A 20,277-nucleotide genomic window follows, 5' to 3' on the forward strand; every position below is an offset into this window, starting at 1 on the left:
TTAAACGCAAATCTGCTACAAGTGTTTGAGCAGAAACCTGTTGCTGCTTTTACAGTGTTCAGTAAGGACTTTGGGCTCATCTGCAGTTGCAGTTTTAATTGAGGACCCAAGGGCAATGAGCTGGGTTGCTGAGGAAAGGTACCTGCGAATGATATGACAGCAAAAACAATAGTGCTAACTAAGGTGCATGGGGAAAACAATGCGTTCAGTACCAAATATTCCACACCATATACACAAGATCACATCCTTGTCTGTATTCTGCTTTGTTCCAGAATTAACACCTTTCTGGTTTCACACCCAACAGCGGAGAAAGAAGACTGTAATTCCTACTGTGACCATGACATGGCGGTTTAAGGTTGTTAAAGGGTAACTAATCCAAATGTGGAACATGCAACCCTCAAGTTATGAACCATCTTTTCTCCCGACAAGCTGATTTTAAACCTGCCAACTTCAAAGTAGTTGTGACTTTGTGTTTGTGTTTAACTTTCTACAACCTTTGGGGAGACCAAATTCCTGAGAATAAGACATTATACATAGCTGTCAGCCTTCTCTTTTTTTTGCTGGAAATTCCCTTATTCCAGCGCCGTTTCCCACTGCTATCCCGGATTGTTAGATATCCCGTAGACTGTCCCCGGGACAGGTGAGGCTGCTGATCCCTTATTTTCAAATCTGAAAGTTGAAAGCTATGCATTATAGCCCTCGGCAGCCTTGAGAAAACAGAGGATCATAGCTCAAAAGACCACAGTAGGGTGACACCAGACTGCTAAATTATTCCTCTACAAATATGATCTGCGGTAGGTTAATTTCATGTCCTCCAACGAAAATAGGGACAACAACAACAACAAGAAGAAGAAGTGCTATTTTTCTAGAAAAAGTGCTGGAACTCACCAGAAATGCCTTCCTTTTTCTTTTGTAATGGCAATAGCACCCAACTGAGAGATGTCGGGACTGAGTTCCGGTGAGTTCCAGCTGGAAAAAAGCCCTGATGATGATGATAATAATAATAATAATAATAATAATAATAATGTTATTATTTATACCCCAGCCATCTGATTGGGTTGCCCCAGCCACTCTAGAAGGCTTCCAACATATATAAAACATTTTTTTTTAAAAAACTTCCCTATACAGGGCTGCCTTCAGATGTCTTCTAAAGTTACCGTATTTTTCGCTCCATAAGACGCACCAGACCACAAGACGCACCTAGTTTTTGGTGGAGGAAAACAAGAAAAAAAATATTCTGAATCTCAGAAGCCAGAACAGCAAGAGGGATCGGTGCGCAGTGAAAGCAGCAATCCCTCTTGCTGTTCTGGCTTCTGGGATAGCTGCGCAGCCTGCATTCGCTCCATAAGACGCACACACATTTCCCCTTACTTTTTAGGAGAGAAAAAGTGAGTCTTGTAGAGCAAAAAATACGGTACTTGTATCTCGCATAACTCCAAATGCTGGGGTGAAAACTGGTGGAGATTCTATATCTTTCACACAGTACAAGCCCCCCCCCAACATGTTTAAATCATGTATGGCCATGAACACACATGCAGGGACGAGAGGGGGCGGGACACAATGTTCTGTGTGGATGTTAAATCAGATGGGATGAGGACTTTGGCCATTGTCTAACTCTACCCCAGCTCCTCAAGCCTTTTGATTACACCCTTATCTGCCCCCCTCCCTTTAATAATCTTTCTGGTTTCTATTCCTTATTTAACTGCTGGAGAAAAGCTGCCTCTGCCTTTGCTCCTTCCAAGAGCTCCAGGGAGGCCTTGGCTGTCTCTGAGGGGAAGAGAGACGCAGAGGAGTCCAGCCTTCGTACCACATTCACTCCTGGGGGGCTCATTGCAAGAGCCAGTTGCCTTCCTGCAAGGCCTACCTAGAAGGGTGGTTTTTTAAATATATAAAATAAATAAATCATCCGTAGGCCGCTCTGTTTTCTTGGGAGAGAAAATGAACTGGGTTGGTGGCTCTCGGTGAGTGCAGCCAAAAGGGCCTCATAACTGCTTGCAGCAGAAAGGAAGGCCTCTGACCTCAGGCAAAGGTTTTGTGAAAAGAATTGCTGAGAGACAGCTGGGAGCATATGAAGTTCCTCAAATGCAGATTTGCAAATGTCGATTTCCTTAAATCATTATGTTACGCTTCCTCAAATGTAGGTTTAGGTTTCTTTCAGTCATTACATTACACTTACTGTGGTTCTGAGGGCTATAGGGCCACCAAAGCAGTACCACAATAGATAAACAATGAAGCTTTTATTTTTATGAAGCTTTTATTTTTATTTTTGCAAGGGGAGGGCTTTGAATTTTTGCCTGCTGTTGGGGGAGAAGATGGCAGCCATGTTGGAACTGATCTGTGCAGCTCAGGTGCAAAAGGACAGCATCGCTCCCTATTCATTAGAACACTTGATTTTTAAAAGTGCTTTCCAATGAGCGTTGCGTTTGACAGTTCAAAAAGTTGTACTGTTTAGAATTCACAATCGGGCATTTGAGGATGACAGAAGCGGATGTGCCCAAGATGGCAAATTAATTCCATGACCCAATTTTCCCAGAACCTCCATCTTTGTGGTCCTAGAACCACACAGGCCTTGACTAAGGCCTAGTTTTCATTCAGGTGATAAAAGCTGCCTCAGGGCTTCACCACTTCAGGTCAAGGCTCACATGACTGAGGGTCAAGAGAGAGATATATAAAGAGTAATATTATAATTGTGGTAGAAGTTTTTGCTACAAACATATTCCTGCATTGTCGGGGGTTGGGCTAGATGACCCGCAGGGTCCCTTCCAATTCTTCTGTGATTCTATGTAGAGGCATCTGTATTCTGGGAATAGGTAATAATTACTATTTTCACCACACTTCAACCATGTGGTAGGCTGCCCTCCGCATATAACTCCACACACCAATGCACTTTTTTGTTGTAAGAAGACCCCACACTTCTTTATATGTGCATTGGAAAGACACAAAGTATAAACATGTTTGACTTTCTTATGTTTGGAATGTTTCTCCAAATATACATTCCTTCCGCATCCAAGACTGGATATTGGGAAGAAGACCCTTGTCACATTGATTTTTCATGTCAGGGATTAAAAAAAAAAAAATTTAAGGAGAATTATTGACTCAGATGAGGCCCTAGGATTAGACAAATCCACAGAGGATAAGACTAGCAATGGCTATGTTCTGCCTCCACTGTTGGAATGTCAAGTTTCTGGGAATCACAGGTAGGCAGAGCACTGTTGTGCTCAAGTCCTTTGATCAAAATGTAGAATTTAAGGATTTATCTTTATTTTATTTGTTTTCCCTCCAGTGGAGAGAAGTCTATTACTGGCTAGTTGGCTTTAAAACTTTGAATTAACAGGCATTTAAGAACTGAAGCATTCCATTGATTAGTGCAGATTAGCTTTAGCTGATGACCTGGTAAATAGAAGAGTATTAAACATGCAGTATGTAAATGTCTCCTAAATGTCTGCAATCGTTTATTATTTCTGTATATTACTAATGTAATTACAAATTCATGTTTCTTTTAAATCTTTCAAGTAAAAGAATCATGCTCACCAAGGAGAAAAGAAAGCAGAAGGTAAGGAAGAATTACACTGAATTAAGAGGCAGGTGCAAATGTGATTTCTGCTTGCCAGAAATAAACAACAGAGAAGAGAGTATTTGCATCATTGAAGTCTGGAAACAGATTAATTTTTCCAGAGAGGTAGATGTGATATTATGAAGCCATTCACGGGGTTCAAACACTCCAATTTTTCTGCTTGTAGACAGAAATGTCCCGTGATTGGAAATGAGGAATTAAAAACCCATGCAAGTCAGCCATTCCCAAATCACGTTTTTTCAGTTCATATTGTCAGTGTCCTTTTCAAGGTTCTACTTTCAGGCTGAATTCTTTCACAACTGCTAACTCTTCTCTTTTGCTGCCAATGGCACTAGCTGTTTTGAGGATCTTGATGGAATGATCGAGGGAAAGTTCCTTTTTTTTAAAGGCAGTTTGTAATTGTTTGTCACCTTGAGCCTCGAGGTGGGATATATGTATGACCAAGGGCCTGTTTCTTTAGCAAGGAAGTGTACATTGTTATGACATTTTTTCTGTCATTCTTAATTTAATAGGACTTTTTCGAAAAAGAAAAGCTTAAATCAAAGATGAAGCTGTTGGGAATTTCTCCCCTTAAAAGCTCAGCTGTCAGCTTAGATCTCCTCAATCTGTGTGTTGTTAATCAGATATCTACCAAGAAAGATTGTTCTGGTGAGTTTAACTGCAAATTTATTTGTCAAAGTTTTACCATTAAAAGCATGACCACAGGAAAAATGTGGCAAAGTTCTCCAACATTCACTCCATCAAATTTACTCCTACTTCATCAAATCTGAACCACAACCTTTTTGTGTTCATTGAATGTCTTGCTAACTAAAAATGAAAACATAATGCCGAAAAAGTTGTAACCTACAATGAACATATCACCAATAATGAATACTGTATAGCACTGTTTAAAAAGTGTTTTGGTCCTGCACTCTTACCAAAACATTGGATGTCCCTCTTTAATTCACTCAAAGGACTGTTAATCTTTTGAGTACTTTCATTACAGAAAATGTTCGAAAAGCAGTTCATGTGGATATTAACAGAGGAGTAAAATTCCCACTGAGAAGGCGCAATGTAGAACTTCCCGAGTCACCACAACGTAGACAGTCCAAACCATACCAAGATGACACTGAGCACAGGTACATCCCAATATAATTTTCTGAATTGTAATATTTTGATTCATTATATCTGTCTACCTACCGACGTACCTACCTACCTATCATAGACTACATTGGCATGCAGGAGCAGCTATGTGAAGAGTTATAGGTTCTAGCTGAAATGAAGACATCCCAGGCAAATGTTTTAATAATCACTGCACATCACAGATTCCTAGCTCTTTTTCTTATATATGCCACAACCTCTCTCACATTAAAGTGAAAATGTAAGTAGCCTATAAGAATGCTATGGAATTTTCTGATCCCTTATGAAAATCAGTAGCCATGAGATGCTACCGTTTCTTTCTGAAGTCAGAGGATCCCAACAAGACAAGCTGAGAAAAGTTTTAACATTATGAAAGAATGGTGACGTTGACAGTGGTTGCATACAGCTAGAGCTCCTGTTTTAAACTGATTAATAGATCTTCCTGTTGGTATAAAACTGTGTGAATTTTTTTACATTTAAAAGAGGTGTTCCATGTAGAGAGGTGTTTGGGAGCCCTGTTTAGTGCCCCTAGTAAAGCTACAGATAGGTAGCCGTGTTGGTCTGCCATAGTCAAAATAAAAAAAATCCTTCCAGTAGCACCTTTAAGACCAACTAAGTTAGTTCTTGGTATGAGCTTTCGTGTGCAAGCACACTTCTTCAGATACACACTTACATCTGTGTATCTGAAGAAGTGTGCTTGCCTAGTAAAGCTATTAGGCTCAGAATCAACATTATTTATTCAAATAATAAAACATGACTTATTTATTTGGGCTCTGCATAATAAAGTGACACACCTCATTATCTTTTGCTTGGCTTGGCCTTTTGGTGTTATAATTACTTTCCTTTGTTCTCCCTTTGACAAAGTGGAGTCTGGGACATGAAAGTTTATGCCACAATATACAAGTTAGCTTTGACTCAAGGTCCTTGAGGAGACCACAGCCTCCTTTCGCTGCTATACACCTGAAGTTTGTCTCTAAGGCAATGAGTAGACAGGCATAGGTTTACATTGTAAGAGTTTTAATTTTGCCCGAGTCAGCGTCAAGAAAACCTAAGAATACCAAATGCCCTCTACTTAGTCTGATAAAGATGCAAATCTCAGTACCTCTGAAAATATGCAAAATTTTCCATAAACAATAACACCTTGGAAGTCCCAGGCCTCAAGGAGGTTAGACTGGCCTCGACCAGAGCCAGGGCCTTTTCAGCTCTGGCCCCGGCCTGGTGGAACGCTCTGTCGCAAGAGACCAGGGCCCTGCAGGATTTGACATCTTTCCGCAGAGCCTGCAAGATGGAGCTGATCCACCAGGCCTTTGGCTGGGGTCCAGTCTGACTCCTTCTTCTTCTTTTTATAAGACCCTGTATGTAAGTGGCCTCCCTAGCCCTTTCCACTGGCTCATATAAGACGAGCACAAACATTTGGGCCTAGTGAGCACTCAATACTCCCAACCCCTATAGTTATAATCCGTGGGTTGACATCTGATTTTATTCTGCTCCTTGATTTTTAGCTGTATTTTAATCTATTGTTTGATTTATGTTTTTAATGTATCATATACTGTAATTTGATGTTAGCTGCCCTGAGCCTGGTCCTGGCCATGGAGGACAGGGTATAAATAAACTATTATTATTATTATTATTATTATTATTATTATTATTAAATTTCCTTGTCATAATAGGATACAACAGGAGGTATTAGAAAACAGAAGAAAATATCTATCTGAAAAGCAGAACATTCAGTCCCAAGTAAGCTATGCTTATACCATGCCTACCAAGATTTTTTCTGTTACACTCAGTTGTGTCACTGTTGGCTCTATGTTAGTTGCAGCATAATATTTTGCATCCCCCAAATGGCTCTTGCTACAATTCCTGTGAGATCTTGTACAATAAAAGTTTGTGCCCTAGTGATTTACATTTATTGCATAGTTTTGTTTAATAGTTGTCTTTCCCAAAATAGGGCTGGTGGTGGCATATAAACCCATAATCATCAAAATACTATTTTAAAATAAGATTCATAAGCATAAGTAAATCAGTGTATGCTAGTAGAAAGTCTCAAGGTTCATTTGATTGTCTATCAGGAAAAAAAAACAGATTTCCCAGGGTTTTAGAAGTTAAGCAAGTGTCCAAGGACATACTGCATCTGCTACAAAGTGTTCTTATAATCTGTTGACAGTGCCTACAGTCTTCTCAGCCAGCAAATACTATGTGTGAAGAACCTTGGTTTTCAAAGGCTGCCTGCAGGCAAAGGAATTTCAGTAACCCAGATGTAGACACAGCTTCTGGTCTATATTTCCAGCAGTTGAATAGGTAGGGACGGGCTTTATATTGCAAATAAAATATAATGCAGAGTGGATTTTTATCCACTTAAAAATATAATGGCTTCTGAAGTGCATAATTATATTACTTTTTGTGTTTTCTGCATCTTGAAGATAAAACTTGTGCTAAGATATTACTGTACTGGACTTCCCGTGCTTTTTGTTTTTCATATACAGAGAATTCAGTTCTTTGTTTTGAGAAATCAGATTTTAGAGTTGTTTTCACAACATATATTGTGGTATTGCTGGAGCTTTGTGCAGACATTGGAGACTAGGCATGGCGAGCATATCAGAATCACGTTTCCCCTCGCACACAACTCCAGTCCTAGCATCACATGATGGATTGTCATATTTACAGAGGGGCCTACGCTCATAGAGCCCATTGCCTGCAGGGGGCAGCTGCCCAATCTATACATTCTAATTTTGTCATGTACAGATTGCATGGCTGAAGCCTTGACATTTTTGACTACAAACTTAGGCCCATATGCAAAAGGATGATCCAATATAAGATCATTACAACGTGGTGTTACAACATCAGATAAGCAACCAAACATCACAATTGTGATTCCTGCACCATGCATATCAAACATTTACATGACACTTCGGTTTAATGTAAATAGTCTTCTTCTGCCAGTTCTTGCATTAATCACTGTGCTTAATTTATGAATTAGCTTATGACGAAAGAGGATCAGAACGCTCTCATAAATTACATAAACAGAACAGGGAACAAAGCCAAATGGACTATTGAAATGACACAGCATGACAATTATTAGCTTCTTTTGTCTCATTAAACCACACTTGCACAAATAGGATCGTAGACTACTGTGGCTCTCAGCAAACACACTGCCTATTTTTAACAATACATTTAAAATGTATTGTTAAGTATGGCATGATAGTATTCTGAGAGCCATTATGGATCTGAACATGCTTTCAGAATTCTATCACAGTATACATGATAGCCCATTAGGTGTTGCATATTGCTAACATCTTTCCCTGTGCTTTTCATGCAAAAGTGCTTTATGCCTCTCCTCCTGCTACTGACAAGTTTACTGCAGTGGAGCTGCAGTGACATACAGTGGTTGAACTAGTTAGTCACAACTGCTTAAAATAAGATGTTTCATACGATTCTGAAAAAGACTAAAACAAGGTCCCAGTTTCTCTTCATAATTGAGATGTAACATGCTTAAAGTATTCGGAATTCTTAAAAAATTGGGTAATTTCAGAGAGAGAGAGAGAGAGAGAGAGATTGAGATCATATCGAAGAGAAGAACATGCATGTTTATACTAGTAATATAATATGTCAGCAGATTATATGTTGCTTAGCTGTTTAAATGCTCACCTTTTCATTTCCCCCACCCCATCCCCACAAAGTCCAGACTATAGTAACCCACTTGGCAAGTCTCCCAAGGTCAGTGATGACACAAATTTCAGAAGCCATCGCAATGAAGAGCCATTGTTTGGGTTTGTGAAGAACATATCAGAGGCTACCCCTGGTGAAAGCTCTGGACCCATTGCAGCTTTCTTTGAAGAGGAGAAACAGCAGTTTCCAACTGCTCCTTCTTCCGATTCCAGCCATTCTTTTGGTAACAAAAGCATCATCGACCAGCTGTTTACTGATTCAGCTAATGCAAATGAAATATCCAGAATGCCTAGTCCTTACGATATGGAAGAAATGCACCAGATGTCAAGTGGTGCTCACAGGTGCCCTGCTGAAAGAGACCTCAGAGGCATTTTCACAGCTCCAGAGCAGATTTTCTTCCCAAACAGCCAGAGCTTAAATGCAAGTACCCAGGAGTCCATTAATCAGCCAAGAGATGACAGTATTCAAGAACGAAAGCCTGTAATGTTTTCTGAACAGCAAGAGAATGCTAAAAACTTTGGAAATACGGGTAAATGTCTGTGATGGAAGAAGTGGGTAAAGACAGTGTAGAGGCCTTCTCATATTTAAGGAGCCCAATAATACAATTAGCAAAATGTCCTTTTGTTAATATAAGTGCTTCATATGAGGGTCTATATATCAAAGGGACCTCTTGAGGTCCTATATATTGAAGGGGATACACACAGATGCACTGCTATTGGTATAGACAATATCTCTTACACACTGCTTTCTTTTTCTGCATGTAAGGGAATGGCAGCCATTCACTTGTCTGGGAGAAATTAGAGGGAAGCGTTGGGTGCTGAAGCTGCATCTTACTAGGTCCAGAATCCCAACTGAGAAACAATATTTGCTTTCTCTCTAATGTATTTGCATTGCATCCCACTTAACTTTATCCCATATTACTGCATGGATTCCATCAAGAAAGAGGACAGAGCCAACCTCTATGCAAAGTCCCACTTGTTCACTTGCACTTCCTTGTACAGAATACTTATTGGCTTTTAAGCTTATTACCAATACCCTTGTCTTTTAAAATAAGTTACCAATATCATCATTATATGTGCAGTGCATTGGCTTCCTGCCAAATTTGGAAGTGGATTAACAGCATACATAACTGTTCTTGTCATGGAGCTATGGGGAGATGCAGCAACAATTATCACTGCTGGTTATCTGGTTGCATTTAGAATTAGATTACAGAGAGACATATTGATCCAGAATTCTATGTGTGTATATGAAGCTTCTATACAAGTGGCATTCCCGTTCATTTCCATGGAGGAAGTCAGTGAGCGAATGGATTCCCATTAAAATTAATGGAGAAATTGTTGCAGGGAAAGTGTTCATTGAGATTCTCCACACCTAAAACACATCACATCACATCACATATGTGGGGTACATACTTGGTTGTTGCTTTTTTTGTTTTGTTTTTTAAATAGCTTTAATAAATGGTTATTAAGTAAGCCCCACGGAGAGCCTCAAGGTCCATAAATAGCAACACCCTAGTGGTCCCGGGCCCCAAGGAAGTTAGATTAGCTTCAACCAGAGCCTTTTCAACTCTGGCTCCGGCCTGGTGGAACGCTCTGCCTCATGAGACCAGGGCCCTGCAGGATCTGATTTCTTTCCGCAGGACCTGTAAGACAGAGTTGTTCCGCCTGGCCTTTGGCTTGGAGCCAATTTGATTCCCTCCCTCTCTTTCTTTTTTTCTTTTCCTTCTCCTCCTGCAATGAGGCTACCTTTTAATATTTTAATGTTTCAATATTTTAATGTTGTATTTTAATTTTGTTTTTAAGTTGTAATCATTCAATTTGTTTTTATTATTGCTTGTAAGCCACTCTGAGCCTGTCCTTGGCTGGGGAGGGCGGGGTATAAATAAAAATTATTATTATTATTATTATTATTATGGACGTATCTGAAGTTATATTTTATAACTTTTTTATTTTCAGTGGGATTTGAAAGCCAAAAGAGAAATATCAAGGTAGCAGACAGCATGCAAAATCGCTTAGAGAAAAGGTAAGTCTTTGAAGCTGTCAGGGAACTGCCACTGGCTCAGGGGGGAGAGGGGAAAAGCCGGATGGATTACAGAGAGCCCCCCAAAGATCGTGGGGAGCAGCTCCTCCTCAGCGGAGGAGAGTAACCACGCCTCCAGTGGAGAGGAGCTTCAGGGCTCGGAGGAGGCGAGGCAGTGCCAGGACCTTGCCTGGGCAAAGCGGGGAGGAGAGGGGTCCTCCGTTACCCACGCCCTCCTTGAGCAGTAAGCTTTCGCGCCGAGAGCGGAGGCGCAGACTGGGTGTCAAGAAACTACTTTGCTGGGGAAGGTTTAAGGACCGCCCACTCACGGATTCTGCCAGTGAATGAGCCAGCCACGGGAGAGTGGCGCTCTGGACAGATAAAGTTTATTTTGGCATCAAAAGCAGGGCTTCACAGCCAAGCAGGGAGGCATTTGCCTGCTTGCTCTCGAGCAACCCCTTGGAACCCTAACAGAAGCATTTGTGCTTCATTTAACCCAGCATGGTTTACCTCGCCTGGGCCAGTTCACTCCCACAGAGATTACTCTGTGGGCTGGATCGAGTCTGTGCAGACACGATTTCTGGCACCGCGGAACTGAGTCCCCGCTTTGTGCCGGTTTAGCGCAACGAGAGGGGAATCACTGAGCGGGTGGCTCGGTTTGGGGGCGGTTCATCGGCCATTTAAATGACCCCCGTGGGCCGCTTGTGGCCCATGGGCTGCAGGTTGTCGACCCCTGATTTATTTTTATTTATTTTTATTAAAATAATTTTTATTAACCGACCAATCACATCAAATCAAACCAAATTACATAAATTCCAAATTACAAAGCCGAATTTTAAATTTTTGTTGGGGGTACACATATTTCAAGTTCCGAAGGGGATCCAATCATCTTCTTGCTGCTGCTTTAATGTCCACAAATCTGTCCATATGATGTTCACAATACTGTCCAGTCCTTTCTTATTATTTTCCACATCTACTCTTGTTATTCTCATATATTTTTCCTTTCTCTTTGTGACCTCTGATGCTCTCCAAAGCGGGTTAAAGCAAGTTGTAATGCTGTGTGGATATTTTTATTCATCCAAGAATCATATTCAGACGGCTTCCGTATATCATCACTTCCATAAATAAAAACAGTCTTACCATTGTTAATCTTCACAAGTCTGTCGCTTTTATCCAACCTCTGAGGAGGTTCGCCAGGAATGCTGTCCGAAAACATATCCATTCCTCCTCCCGGTTGCAATTCCTTCGACAAAGCCTGGCAAGATGGTGACTGTTTTTATTGCTGCGTCACTCCAAAAGCTCTTATTCTTTACTCAATCTCCATAAAACATACTTTTGGTTAAAGTTCATTTCCACACAGTCCTTAAACATCCTGCTTAGGTCAGTTAGCCTACGGATCCAGTATGAGGAGGGGTTCTTGGTTAATCACATAGAAGAAAAGAAAAAAAGTCCCCCCCATCCACTCCCGCTACCGACATACCCAGCCTTTAATATGTCCTCTCCATGAAATATTCCTGTTGCTCCGACCCGTCGCTCTTCTTTCACAGAGGTCCCTTCAGTTAGTAGTCTTCACTCCCCTTCTTCACTTGAAATATGTGCATTTGCTTCTTCCAAATTAATTATTACAAATTGCTGCAGCTAGTGGTGCGATCAGGGACAGCGTCGAGGAGAGCCGGAGTCCACACAAGGGCATTCTGCCTAGTGCCCTCACCCCCTTCTTTCGAATCTGGGGGTGATTTATGGGCACAGCAGGCAAGGGCAGTGTTCCCCATATCCTTGGGGCAACAAGGGAGGCTGCATACTCCCATAACAGCCTCTTAATTACCTCGTGTGGGCCAGAGAGATGTTATTGTCAGCCATCTTCCAATGCGCCCCTAGTGGCCCCCCGTCGACCCCTGATTTAACCTTTAAAGTAGTGATATGGTGCCTACTGCATATATGCAAGTATTTCTGTTGTGACAATCTCTATAGCAGTCTGACTCTCCAGTTTCAGTGTCCGATTCAATGTGTGCATTTTTAAAAGCCATTTGATAAAGCCACCATGGCCAGAAAATAGTTTTATGATCCACATCTGTCAGCTTGCACACCACAGGTTAGCGGTAACCAACACGGTCCCCTCCATATCTGGGGGACTACAAGCACCATAATCATTGACTCTTGGCCATGCTGCCTGGGACCGATGGAAGCTGAAGTCAGACAATGTCTGGAGGGCAACATGTTGGTTACCCCTGCCAAAGTCTGAGGTAAAGGGTATAATCCATGATAGCAGTTAATTAGTGATAGCTGCTGTTCAGCAAAGTATCATAGATGTTTACGTACTTACTGCAGTTTCTCAAAGTAAGTCACTGTGCAGTTGCCCTGAGGCCTAAGAGTTTTAAATTGATCTGAATGACAAAAGGACATACCAGCATATCACACCAAAGGTTAGGCTGGTGTTTGTGTTACATCAGATGATCCCATGCTATCACTCCATTTCAGGTTGCAAGATACCTCACACTCCTTCCCCAACTTTGTTTCCTAACAAAAATGGTTGTGTTGGGAAATACAGCGATACCTGTTGAATGTTTAGAAGTTATTACTGAGCAAGGAAACCTACTGCCTATTGCATGCAATTACAGTGGTGCCCCGCAAGACGAATGCCTCGTAAGACGGAAAACCCGCTAGATGAAAGGGTTTTCCGTTTTTGAGTTGCTTCGCAGGACGAATTTCCCTATGGGCTTGCTTCGCAAGACGAAAATGTCTTGCGAGTCTTGAGATTTTTTTTTCGCTCCCCCCCCCTTTCCTAAGCCGCTAAGCCTTTAATAGCCTTTTAGCAGCTAAGCCGCTAAGCCGCTAAGCCTTTAATAGCCGCTAAACCGCTAATAGCGCTAATCCGCTAATCCGCTAATAGGGTTGCTTCGCAAGACGAAAAAACCGCTAGACGAAGACACTCGCGAAACGGATTAATTTCGTCTTGCGAGGCACCACTGTATTATAGAACAAAGATCAAGGCTGAGCATATGCCTTATTTTAGAATTACAGTCTTTGGCCCCATTAGGCTAATGTTTTAAATTATAATGCATCTTATTCCTCTTCTACTGTTACAGTGTGGCATAGAACAGGCACTTTCAGATCAGGAGCCCAGTGTTAGATCTCCACTATTCAAAAGGGTATAAACTATTCAGTTAACACTATAGTTTAATTATAGCTACCATAACATACCAAAACACCACTAGCAATGTTAGTTTTAGTTTGGTGATCAGGGACTGAAACTGCGATGGAAGTGACTCCCCTCTCCCGATATTTTGCAGCAGGAAGGCTGGATGGGCAGAACATAATCTGAGTAACTTGCAGATATTTGGACTTGAACAGGTAAAAGCTCTGTATGATTTGCATTGTGTGTAAAGGGAAGAAGCTCGAGTAGAATATGGCATGTTTTCAGTGCTACTTATGATCTGAACATAGAATTATTTTATGCTGTGTGCCCTCTGGTGCTGAAATCTGGCATCTTGAGCACTTTTCTCATTATATGAGGAAAGGAAGTCTCTTCCAATGAGCTTAGGTTGGGCTCTTGACTATTCCTTAATTGTCTGAATATTGGTTGGTGGGGTACACCAAATTGCAAGCAAAATTCTTTAGGGGTATGTTTTGAAGAGTAAATTTTCAAAAATGCTCCAGGTTAGCAGTGCTACTTAGAGGAGCACGACTCACATTTGTTTCAAACACTGCATTTCATGCCACTGTACTGAGAGTTTGTGCAAACAGACACATCATGATGCGAACTAAACTGGGAATCAGAATTGATTGTAGGTAGAGCTGAGGAGAATGCAATAAAGAAAGCAGGGACAAAGTGATGGAATATTACAGCTGAGAATGTAGACAGCAATATAGGTAGCAGGCAAGCAGGTAGATACTACGGAACTCCAGGACAGGATAGCATCATGCAGGTTGTTTCCCCGCCCCCTAACCTGACATCCACCATACCTCTGTGGGCATGGTGAAATGAACACAGTGACATGTGTTTTCTTAACGACACATGGACAGAGTAACTCGCTGTAGGGTTTCCATTTTTGTTGGCCAACCCACATTTCGTTGTCACATCTAGATCAGCCTATAGAATCAGCCCTTAAGAATTCGGTGGGAGCAAAAGGCTGAGGAGTGAAAAAGAGAGATCAGTATTTCCTATGCTGGGATAGCTCACTCAGTAGAGCATGAGACTCTTAATCTCATGGTCATGGGTTTGGGCTCCACATTGGGCAAAATATTCTTGCATTGCAGGGGTTGGATTTGATGGCCCCATGGGCACTTCCAACTATATGATTCCATGGCAGCTCTTTGCTCCTTCTTTTCTAGCTCTGCTATAATGTCAAAACAATTATTAAAGTTAGTATAATTTGAAATTAGTATGACAAATGCCTTTATTATTATGGGTAGCTTTTACTTGGGTTACCTTGGAGTGGAATTTTGATTTTCTTCAAGTATAAAATTGACAGTCCTTTCTATAGATTACCTGATATGGCAAGCATCAAGACCTTGACATTTTAGTTGTTTTCTCAAACTCAGTATGACAAAATGTTAGGTTCTGTATAGAGAATGGCATTAGTATGTTGGCAACTGACTTGTTTTTGAGAGTATGATTCAGCTGTTAAGGGGGAGTTAATTATGAAGTGGGAAACTATTACTAACCCAAAGAGGACTGGCTAATTGCCACTCATCACTCCTGTGGAAAGTGGGCAAATTCCCAAGGATTTATATCAGATATGAAGGTTGTGATGAGGAGAAACAGTATTTGATTTTCCTGAAGTGTTTTATTAATTAATTTGTCTGTTTTATTTATTCATTAAATCTATATCCCACCCTTCCTCCCAAAGGGGCCCATACTTTCTAGGTCATCTTTCAGGGTTACCCCTTCTAAGGCAGCTTCCAACATACTGAAACAAAGCACATTACAACAACAAAAGCATAGCGTAAAACACCACACGGCTCATCTCAAATGTGTGTGACAGGAGAGAGCCTATGTGCAGCACACGATACACTCAAGTGTTACCCTTCCCTATCAGTTCAGCGCTTATTTCTCTTGTGTGTGTGTGTGATAAGGGAAAAGCTGAAATATTAGAGACTGTTCTCATTCTGCAGTGGACCAGTTGCCTGCCATTCCCCCAAACTGTTCTCAACAAATCTGAGGGCCACACCCCTAGAGTACATATGGAGAAAAGAGCTAGATCACTGTAGAAGCAGAACTTGGGAAGATCAAATCAACTTGGTTCAGGCAGTGGAGGTGCACAGATGAAGGGCGAGATGATTCTCCTAATCATACTCTCCATTTTTAATAGCATCAGATGTTGAATAAACTCATTTGTCTCATCTGGTGGTGAAAAGATAACTTACCCGGTTCAAACCAGGACAGAGGAACGGCCTAGAATGATGGAGATGCAGGTGAAAACTCACCAAACTTGCCAATGGCAGCACTCAATAGGATGCGGGAACAAACTCCTGCAAAGAAGAGCCTCACTTTCCCCATTTCATTTCAGCAAGCTGTGTTTGTGCATGAACGAGAAGCTACAGTGCTTTTGTCTCAGGGTGCAATCTGGGGGATGCCTATAGTCCAGCCCTCTACAAACAGTAGTTGTAGCAATAACAATGAAGCACAAGACTCCCCATCTGCAGCTTCAGGTGAGGGAAGGTCCTTAGGTCAACTTGGCTTGATAGGTGTCGCCTTTAACTCTTCCTTCCCACCAGACTTAGCAATAGCAGAAATTGTGAAGCCTATGGAGAAAGTGTAGGAGGCCTGGTTGCTTATACTGAATGACCTCTTCTATGTAGAGTCAGTGTTGTGCAGCAGTCTCATGAGTGAATATCTACACCTTGTCAAGTCATTTAGCAAAGGTCCAGTGGTCTAGTTGCTATGAAGACAGATAATGACCTAGTAATCTTTCTTTATGTAAAAGGCAAGTTATGTCCATTTTCCTGGGTCAACTTCGAAGCTCATGGTTTGAGATCATGGTAGAAATAAGAGAATGTGAGCTGCTTAGTGCAATATTATTGGAATGACTGGTCCACAATTTGTGGGATTTGCCTTAAATAGAATTGAGGAACTCAAAGTAAAATGTACAGTAAATGAAGTTAGTCTAACATCTTTATTTTTTTTAAAAAAACCAACAACAACAACAACCCGAGAAAGGAAGCCTGTAATTACTATGATCAGCACTCAAAGCATGGAAAACAAAAAGGTTAGTACTAATTTCAGATTCCTTAGTTTTCTTAATGGTCAAGAAGAACAGAACACATGTTCTTTAAGTCTGAGTATCTCACCTAATGAGTTCTTATGTAGCTTTAACTCTTCTTAAATAGGTAAACCACTGTTGATGGACCTGTTGATGGCATTTTACCATTGTACTGTGGAGAGTGTATTAACTTATGGTCTGTGTGTGTGGTTTGGGAGCTGCATGGCCAGGGAAAAAACAATGCTATCCAGGGTTGTAAAGACTGCAGAGAGAATAATTGGGTGCACTCTTCCCACCTTAGATCAAATCTATGCTGTCAGGTGCCATAAGAAAGCTGCAGAGATAGTGCAGGATAGTGCGCACCCCGGAAATGATCTCTTTCAGCTTCTGCCTTCTGGAAGAAGGTATAGGGTTATAAATACCAGGACTAGCCGCCTGAGAAACAGTTTCTACGCAAATGCAATTCTGGTTCTAAACGCAGCATAAGAAGTCTCTATAGTATATTGTATTTTAAAATGGGGTTTCAGAGTTTTTAGGGGTTTTTGAATGTTTTATGTAGATTTTCAGTTTCATTGTTCTGTATGGGACAATGACAATAAAGATATCGTATAAACCACTGGGCGGAACAAGCCTATGAGGGTGAGGAGGGAGAATCTGCGGTGGAAGATATCACCCAGTCCAAAGCCATATGGGGCTCTTGACAACAGAGCAAAATAAGTGTCCTTTAATTTCCTCCTTCCCACTGTCCCTTGCCACTTAGTCATTTTCATCTTTTAAAAAATGTTTCCCTCCCATTGGTTCTAAAACATGGGGAAATTAGACAACATTCTTTTAGAAAAGTTTGTTAGTGCTTAGAATTTTGAGATATATATTGTTTCAGATGAAGAATCTCAGCTAAGCAACCAGTCACCTAGTTATTCTCCAAACCGAACAGAGAGCTATGCCACTACTACATCTGCTGAGGTAAAGTGAGACAAATATTGCCATAACTGAGTTTACACAAGCTTATCCAAGGGTCTGGGAATAAGCAGGGGTGCCAATGGTTTTTTGTTTTTGTTTTTTTGTTTTTTTACCCCAGTACAATGTATATATTTATGAGCAGGGTTGAATGCAGCAGGTCACATAAACACCAAAAACCATTCCTATATGACATTAACTATAATGGTGATTCCCTGGACCCAGACGTGCACAATTAAACTAACAATTCTGTTTCAACAGTCTGAAGAGGAAGAGCAGGATGGAAGAGCATTGTCTTACTCTGAGAACCCTTTTGCAAGAAATGATGGCAATCCACTTCCAGTTTCAGGAAATCAAAAGCTGCAGTGCAGTTGCCAGTCAATGGCCATGTATTCCATTTTCCTCGACAAGAAAACAACTGACATTCACCCCCAGGCAAAACCAGCCAGGCCCCTGAAGAAAGATATGTTGCACAGAGCTCAAACACACAGATCGTGTGAAAATAAACATGCTAATTTCAAGGCGCAGCTCAACGCTTGGTCGCAAACAGAGACACGTGCTGAAGAAATAGAAAAATCTGACGCAGCCGTGCAATGCAATATAATGCAGGCTTGCAGCTGTAATAACGTGCCATCCTCTGTCCATAGTGCTGAAATCACCACTTCCGCCAGCAAGGTAGAGACCACTGGAGGGCAGAACATTCCTGCAGATGAAAGCTGAAGCGCTGCTCTGAGAAGCACCCATTCGTTGAGAGTTAAGAGTTTGTCTCTTGAAACAGTACATGGCAAAATAAACTTAGGCATTCTGGATTACAGTAATAAAGGGGAGGCGTGTGATTAAATAAAGAAGTCATATCAAATCAATCTATATGCTTATTAGCTGTTTAATAAATATGGGTGTTTTGACCAATTTATTCTTTTTAAAGAATGTGGACACACATATTTGTCCTGCTCAGACACAGTTAAATCCCTTGGCCATGATCAAACATAGGGTTAAATGTATACTACAGTGATTGTAACAGGTTTAAGCATGGTTAATTTAGTGTTAATTGGAGCCAGTTTAAATAAGGTGTGTTGCGTTGGGTGGCGACCTCTTTTGCACAGCTGTTTGCTCCTCCCCCCCAAAAAAAATCAGTATATCCTTCTGTAGTATACACAACTGATAAGAACATATTATGGTAAAAGAAATGTCTGTCTGTTCTCATTCTGCCTTTTTCATCTCGAAGGCAATGGACCAATTCAGAGGTAACAAGTTGCTTGGACAAACCATGGTTTGTTGGTAGATGAACAAGCTTGAACAAGCCCTCCTCTACCCCATCCCTCAACCTCCTCCATGTGTGCTCAGCTGCAGAAAAAACTTACAGGTTTCTTAAACCATATTTGCCTGTGATCTCCAAACTGGAGAACTGCGGTTTAAGCACTGACTACAACCAGAATTAGTCTGCAGTGCTGGTTGGGGGGCAGCACTTAAAACACAGTTTCTGGGTTTATACTCAAAAACTGTGGTTTATAAAACTGGGTTTCCTCTGCAGCTGACTGTGCAAAAGGAAGAGGAATGGAAAGCGTCAGGATAGGGCAAGCTTGTTGCTTCTTCATGTGCCAAGAAACTGATGGCTTGGAAAAGGCCCCTTACATCTGAATAGGATCGTGGAAAAGGGAGTCTTTATATAGAACCAATTGTTTCCACCTCTGTTGTCAACACACAAAATACTCTTTTCATTATCTGCATTAGAAATTGCTGAACAGGAACACAGAAATTCATTGTGCAATTAGAACTGTTAACCAAAGTTACTTCATTGTAATCTGCTATTGCATAAACATTATGAATGGTAGTATATAAAATAAAAAACATATTCCAAAACATCATTTCTCAGCCGTTTAACTTAATTTAACCACTACCGGCTTTTACTTTGTTTGGATGTTTTTCTTGAGCCTGAAAGGTTGACATTTACTCTTATTTTATTCAGTAGCTATGTGATCTGCAATCTGAAATAAAATTGTTTTCTTTTACTCTCTGTTCTTTGAAACATAACTCTGCTAAGACACCCAAATCCTCTATTGGCTGTTGACTGTATTCCTTGCTTCAGCACGGCCACATCAGTGTCAGTCAGCCCTGACAAGCTGTGGCTGAACAGAACCTCCACTTTTATTTTAAACTCTGGCCTTCTGATTACTTCCCACGATCCCATTTTGTTAGGAAATGTTTTGGGTCAGAAGAGAGACATTAACTGTTGTTCTTTCAGTACTGAAAGAAAGGCAGGGATTATCTGAAGGTTAATATGCTGTGCCTTTTTCCTTCTCAGTGAGCATTGTTGAAAGATTTGCTGACCCTGCTTCAGCTGGGTCCTTCTGGTAACACGTTCTCATTCAGGAGACGTTGTCATGTAAAAGGTTTGTGCGTGTGTGTTCTCTGGCATTCAAACTGTGTTTTAAAGCACCAGAAGCAGATTCACACATAAAATAACAACAGTAACAACAATTTTCCTTGACAGGCAACACACAAACCAGTAGACGTTAGCCAAGTAGGTGTTTCTACTGCAGGACACTCCAAGGTGCTATAATTCCTACATAACTGAAAACTGAAAGAGCTTCTTTTAGAATCTATAGCAACCTGCTGGCAGAGGAAGAATCCAGAAGAAGGACACAAGACTATTTTCTTTACTTGGTCCTTTCCATCTTCTGCAGGCAAGATTTAAGTGTCCATTCTGGGCTTACCAGTTTCATCAGTCTTAGTAACTAA

General features: G+C 41.1%; 2 protein-coding genes across 8 annotated transcripts in view; one reads left to right on the forward strand and one right to left on the reverse strand.

The window, feature by feature from the left end:
• The window catches only part of ABCD2 (ATP binding cassette subfamily D member 2), a 99,867-nt gene that overhangs the window by 73,069 nt on the left and 6,521 nt on the right, over window positions 1–20,277 (reverse strand). The window contains exon 2 of the mRNA XM_081023610.1: window positions 15,806–16,215. The gene's annotated coding sequence lies outside the window, so the exon portion shown is untranslated. The remainder of the gene's footprint in view (window positions 1–15,805; window positions 16,216–20,277) is intronic.
• Window positions 1,535–19,400, forward strand: REDIC1 (regulator of DNA class I crossover intermediates 1). 7 transcript variants are annotated; one of them, XM_081023681.1, is made up of 12 exons: window positions 1,535–2,137; window positions 3,514–3,553; window positions 4,087–4,222; window positions 4,560–4,692; window positions 6,364–6,430; window positions 6,858–6,991; window positions 8,371–8,888; window positions 10,315–10,381; window positions 13,669–13,729; window positions 16,539–16,587; window positions 17,462–17,544; window positions 17,797–19,400. In XM_081023681.1, the coding sequence occupies exons 1-12, from the start codon at window positions 2,097–2,099 to the stop codon at window positions 18,256–18,258; spliced, it is 1,791 nt and encodes a 596-aa protein (XP_080879807.1). In that variant the 5' UTR covers window positions 1,535–2,096; the 3' UTR covers window positions 18,259–19,400. The 7 variants fall into 7 exon arrangements, with proteins under 7 accessions (XP_080879807.1, XP_080879809.1, XP_080879811.1 ...); XM_081023683.1 differs by having other exon boundaries at window positions 13,672–13,729; XM_081023685.1 differs by having other exon boundaries at window positions 1,536–2,810.

Source organism: Podarcis pityusensis (assembly GCF_964106645.2).
Source record: "Podarcis pityusensis genome assembly, chromosome: 10".
Classification (NCBI taxonomy): Eukaryota; Metazoa; Chordata; class Lepidosauria; order Squamata; family Lacertidae; genus Podarcis; species Podarcis pityusensis.

Coding starts and splice junctions, on each gene's coding strand:
- REDIC1 (XM_081023681.1), top strand. CDS start 2,097: ATGTCGATTTCCTTAAATCATTATGTTACGCTTCCTCAAAT. Junction 3,554..4,086: donor AGGAGAAAAGAAAGCAGAAG/GTAAGGAAGAAT, acceptor TTAATTTAATAG/GACTTTTTCGAAAAAGAAAA. Junction 10,382..13,668: donor CAAAATCGCTTAGAGAAAAG/GTAAGTCTTTGA, acceptor GATATTTTGCAG/CAGGAAGGCTGGATGGGCAG.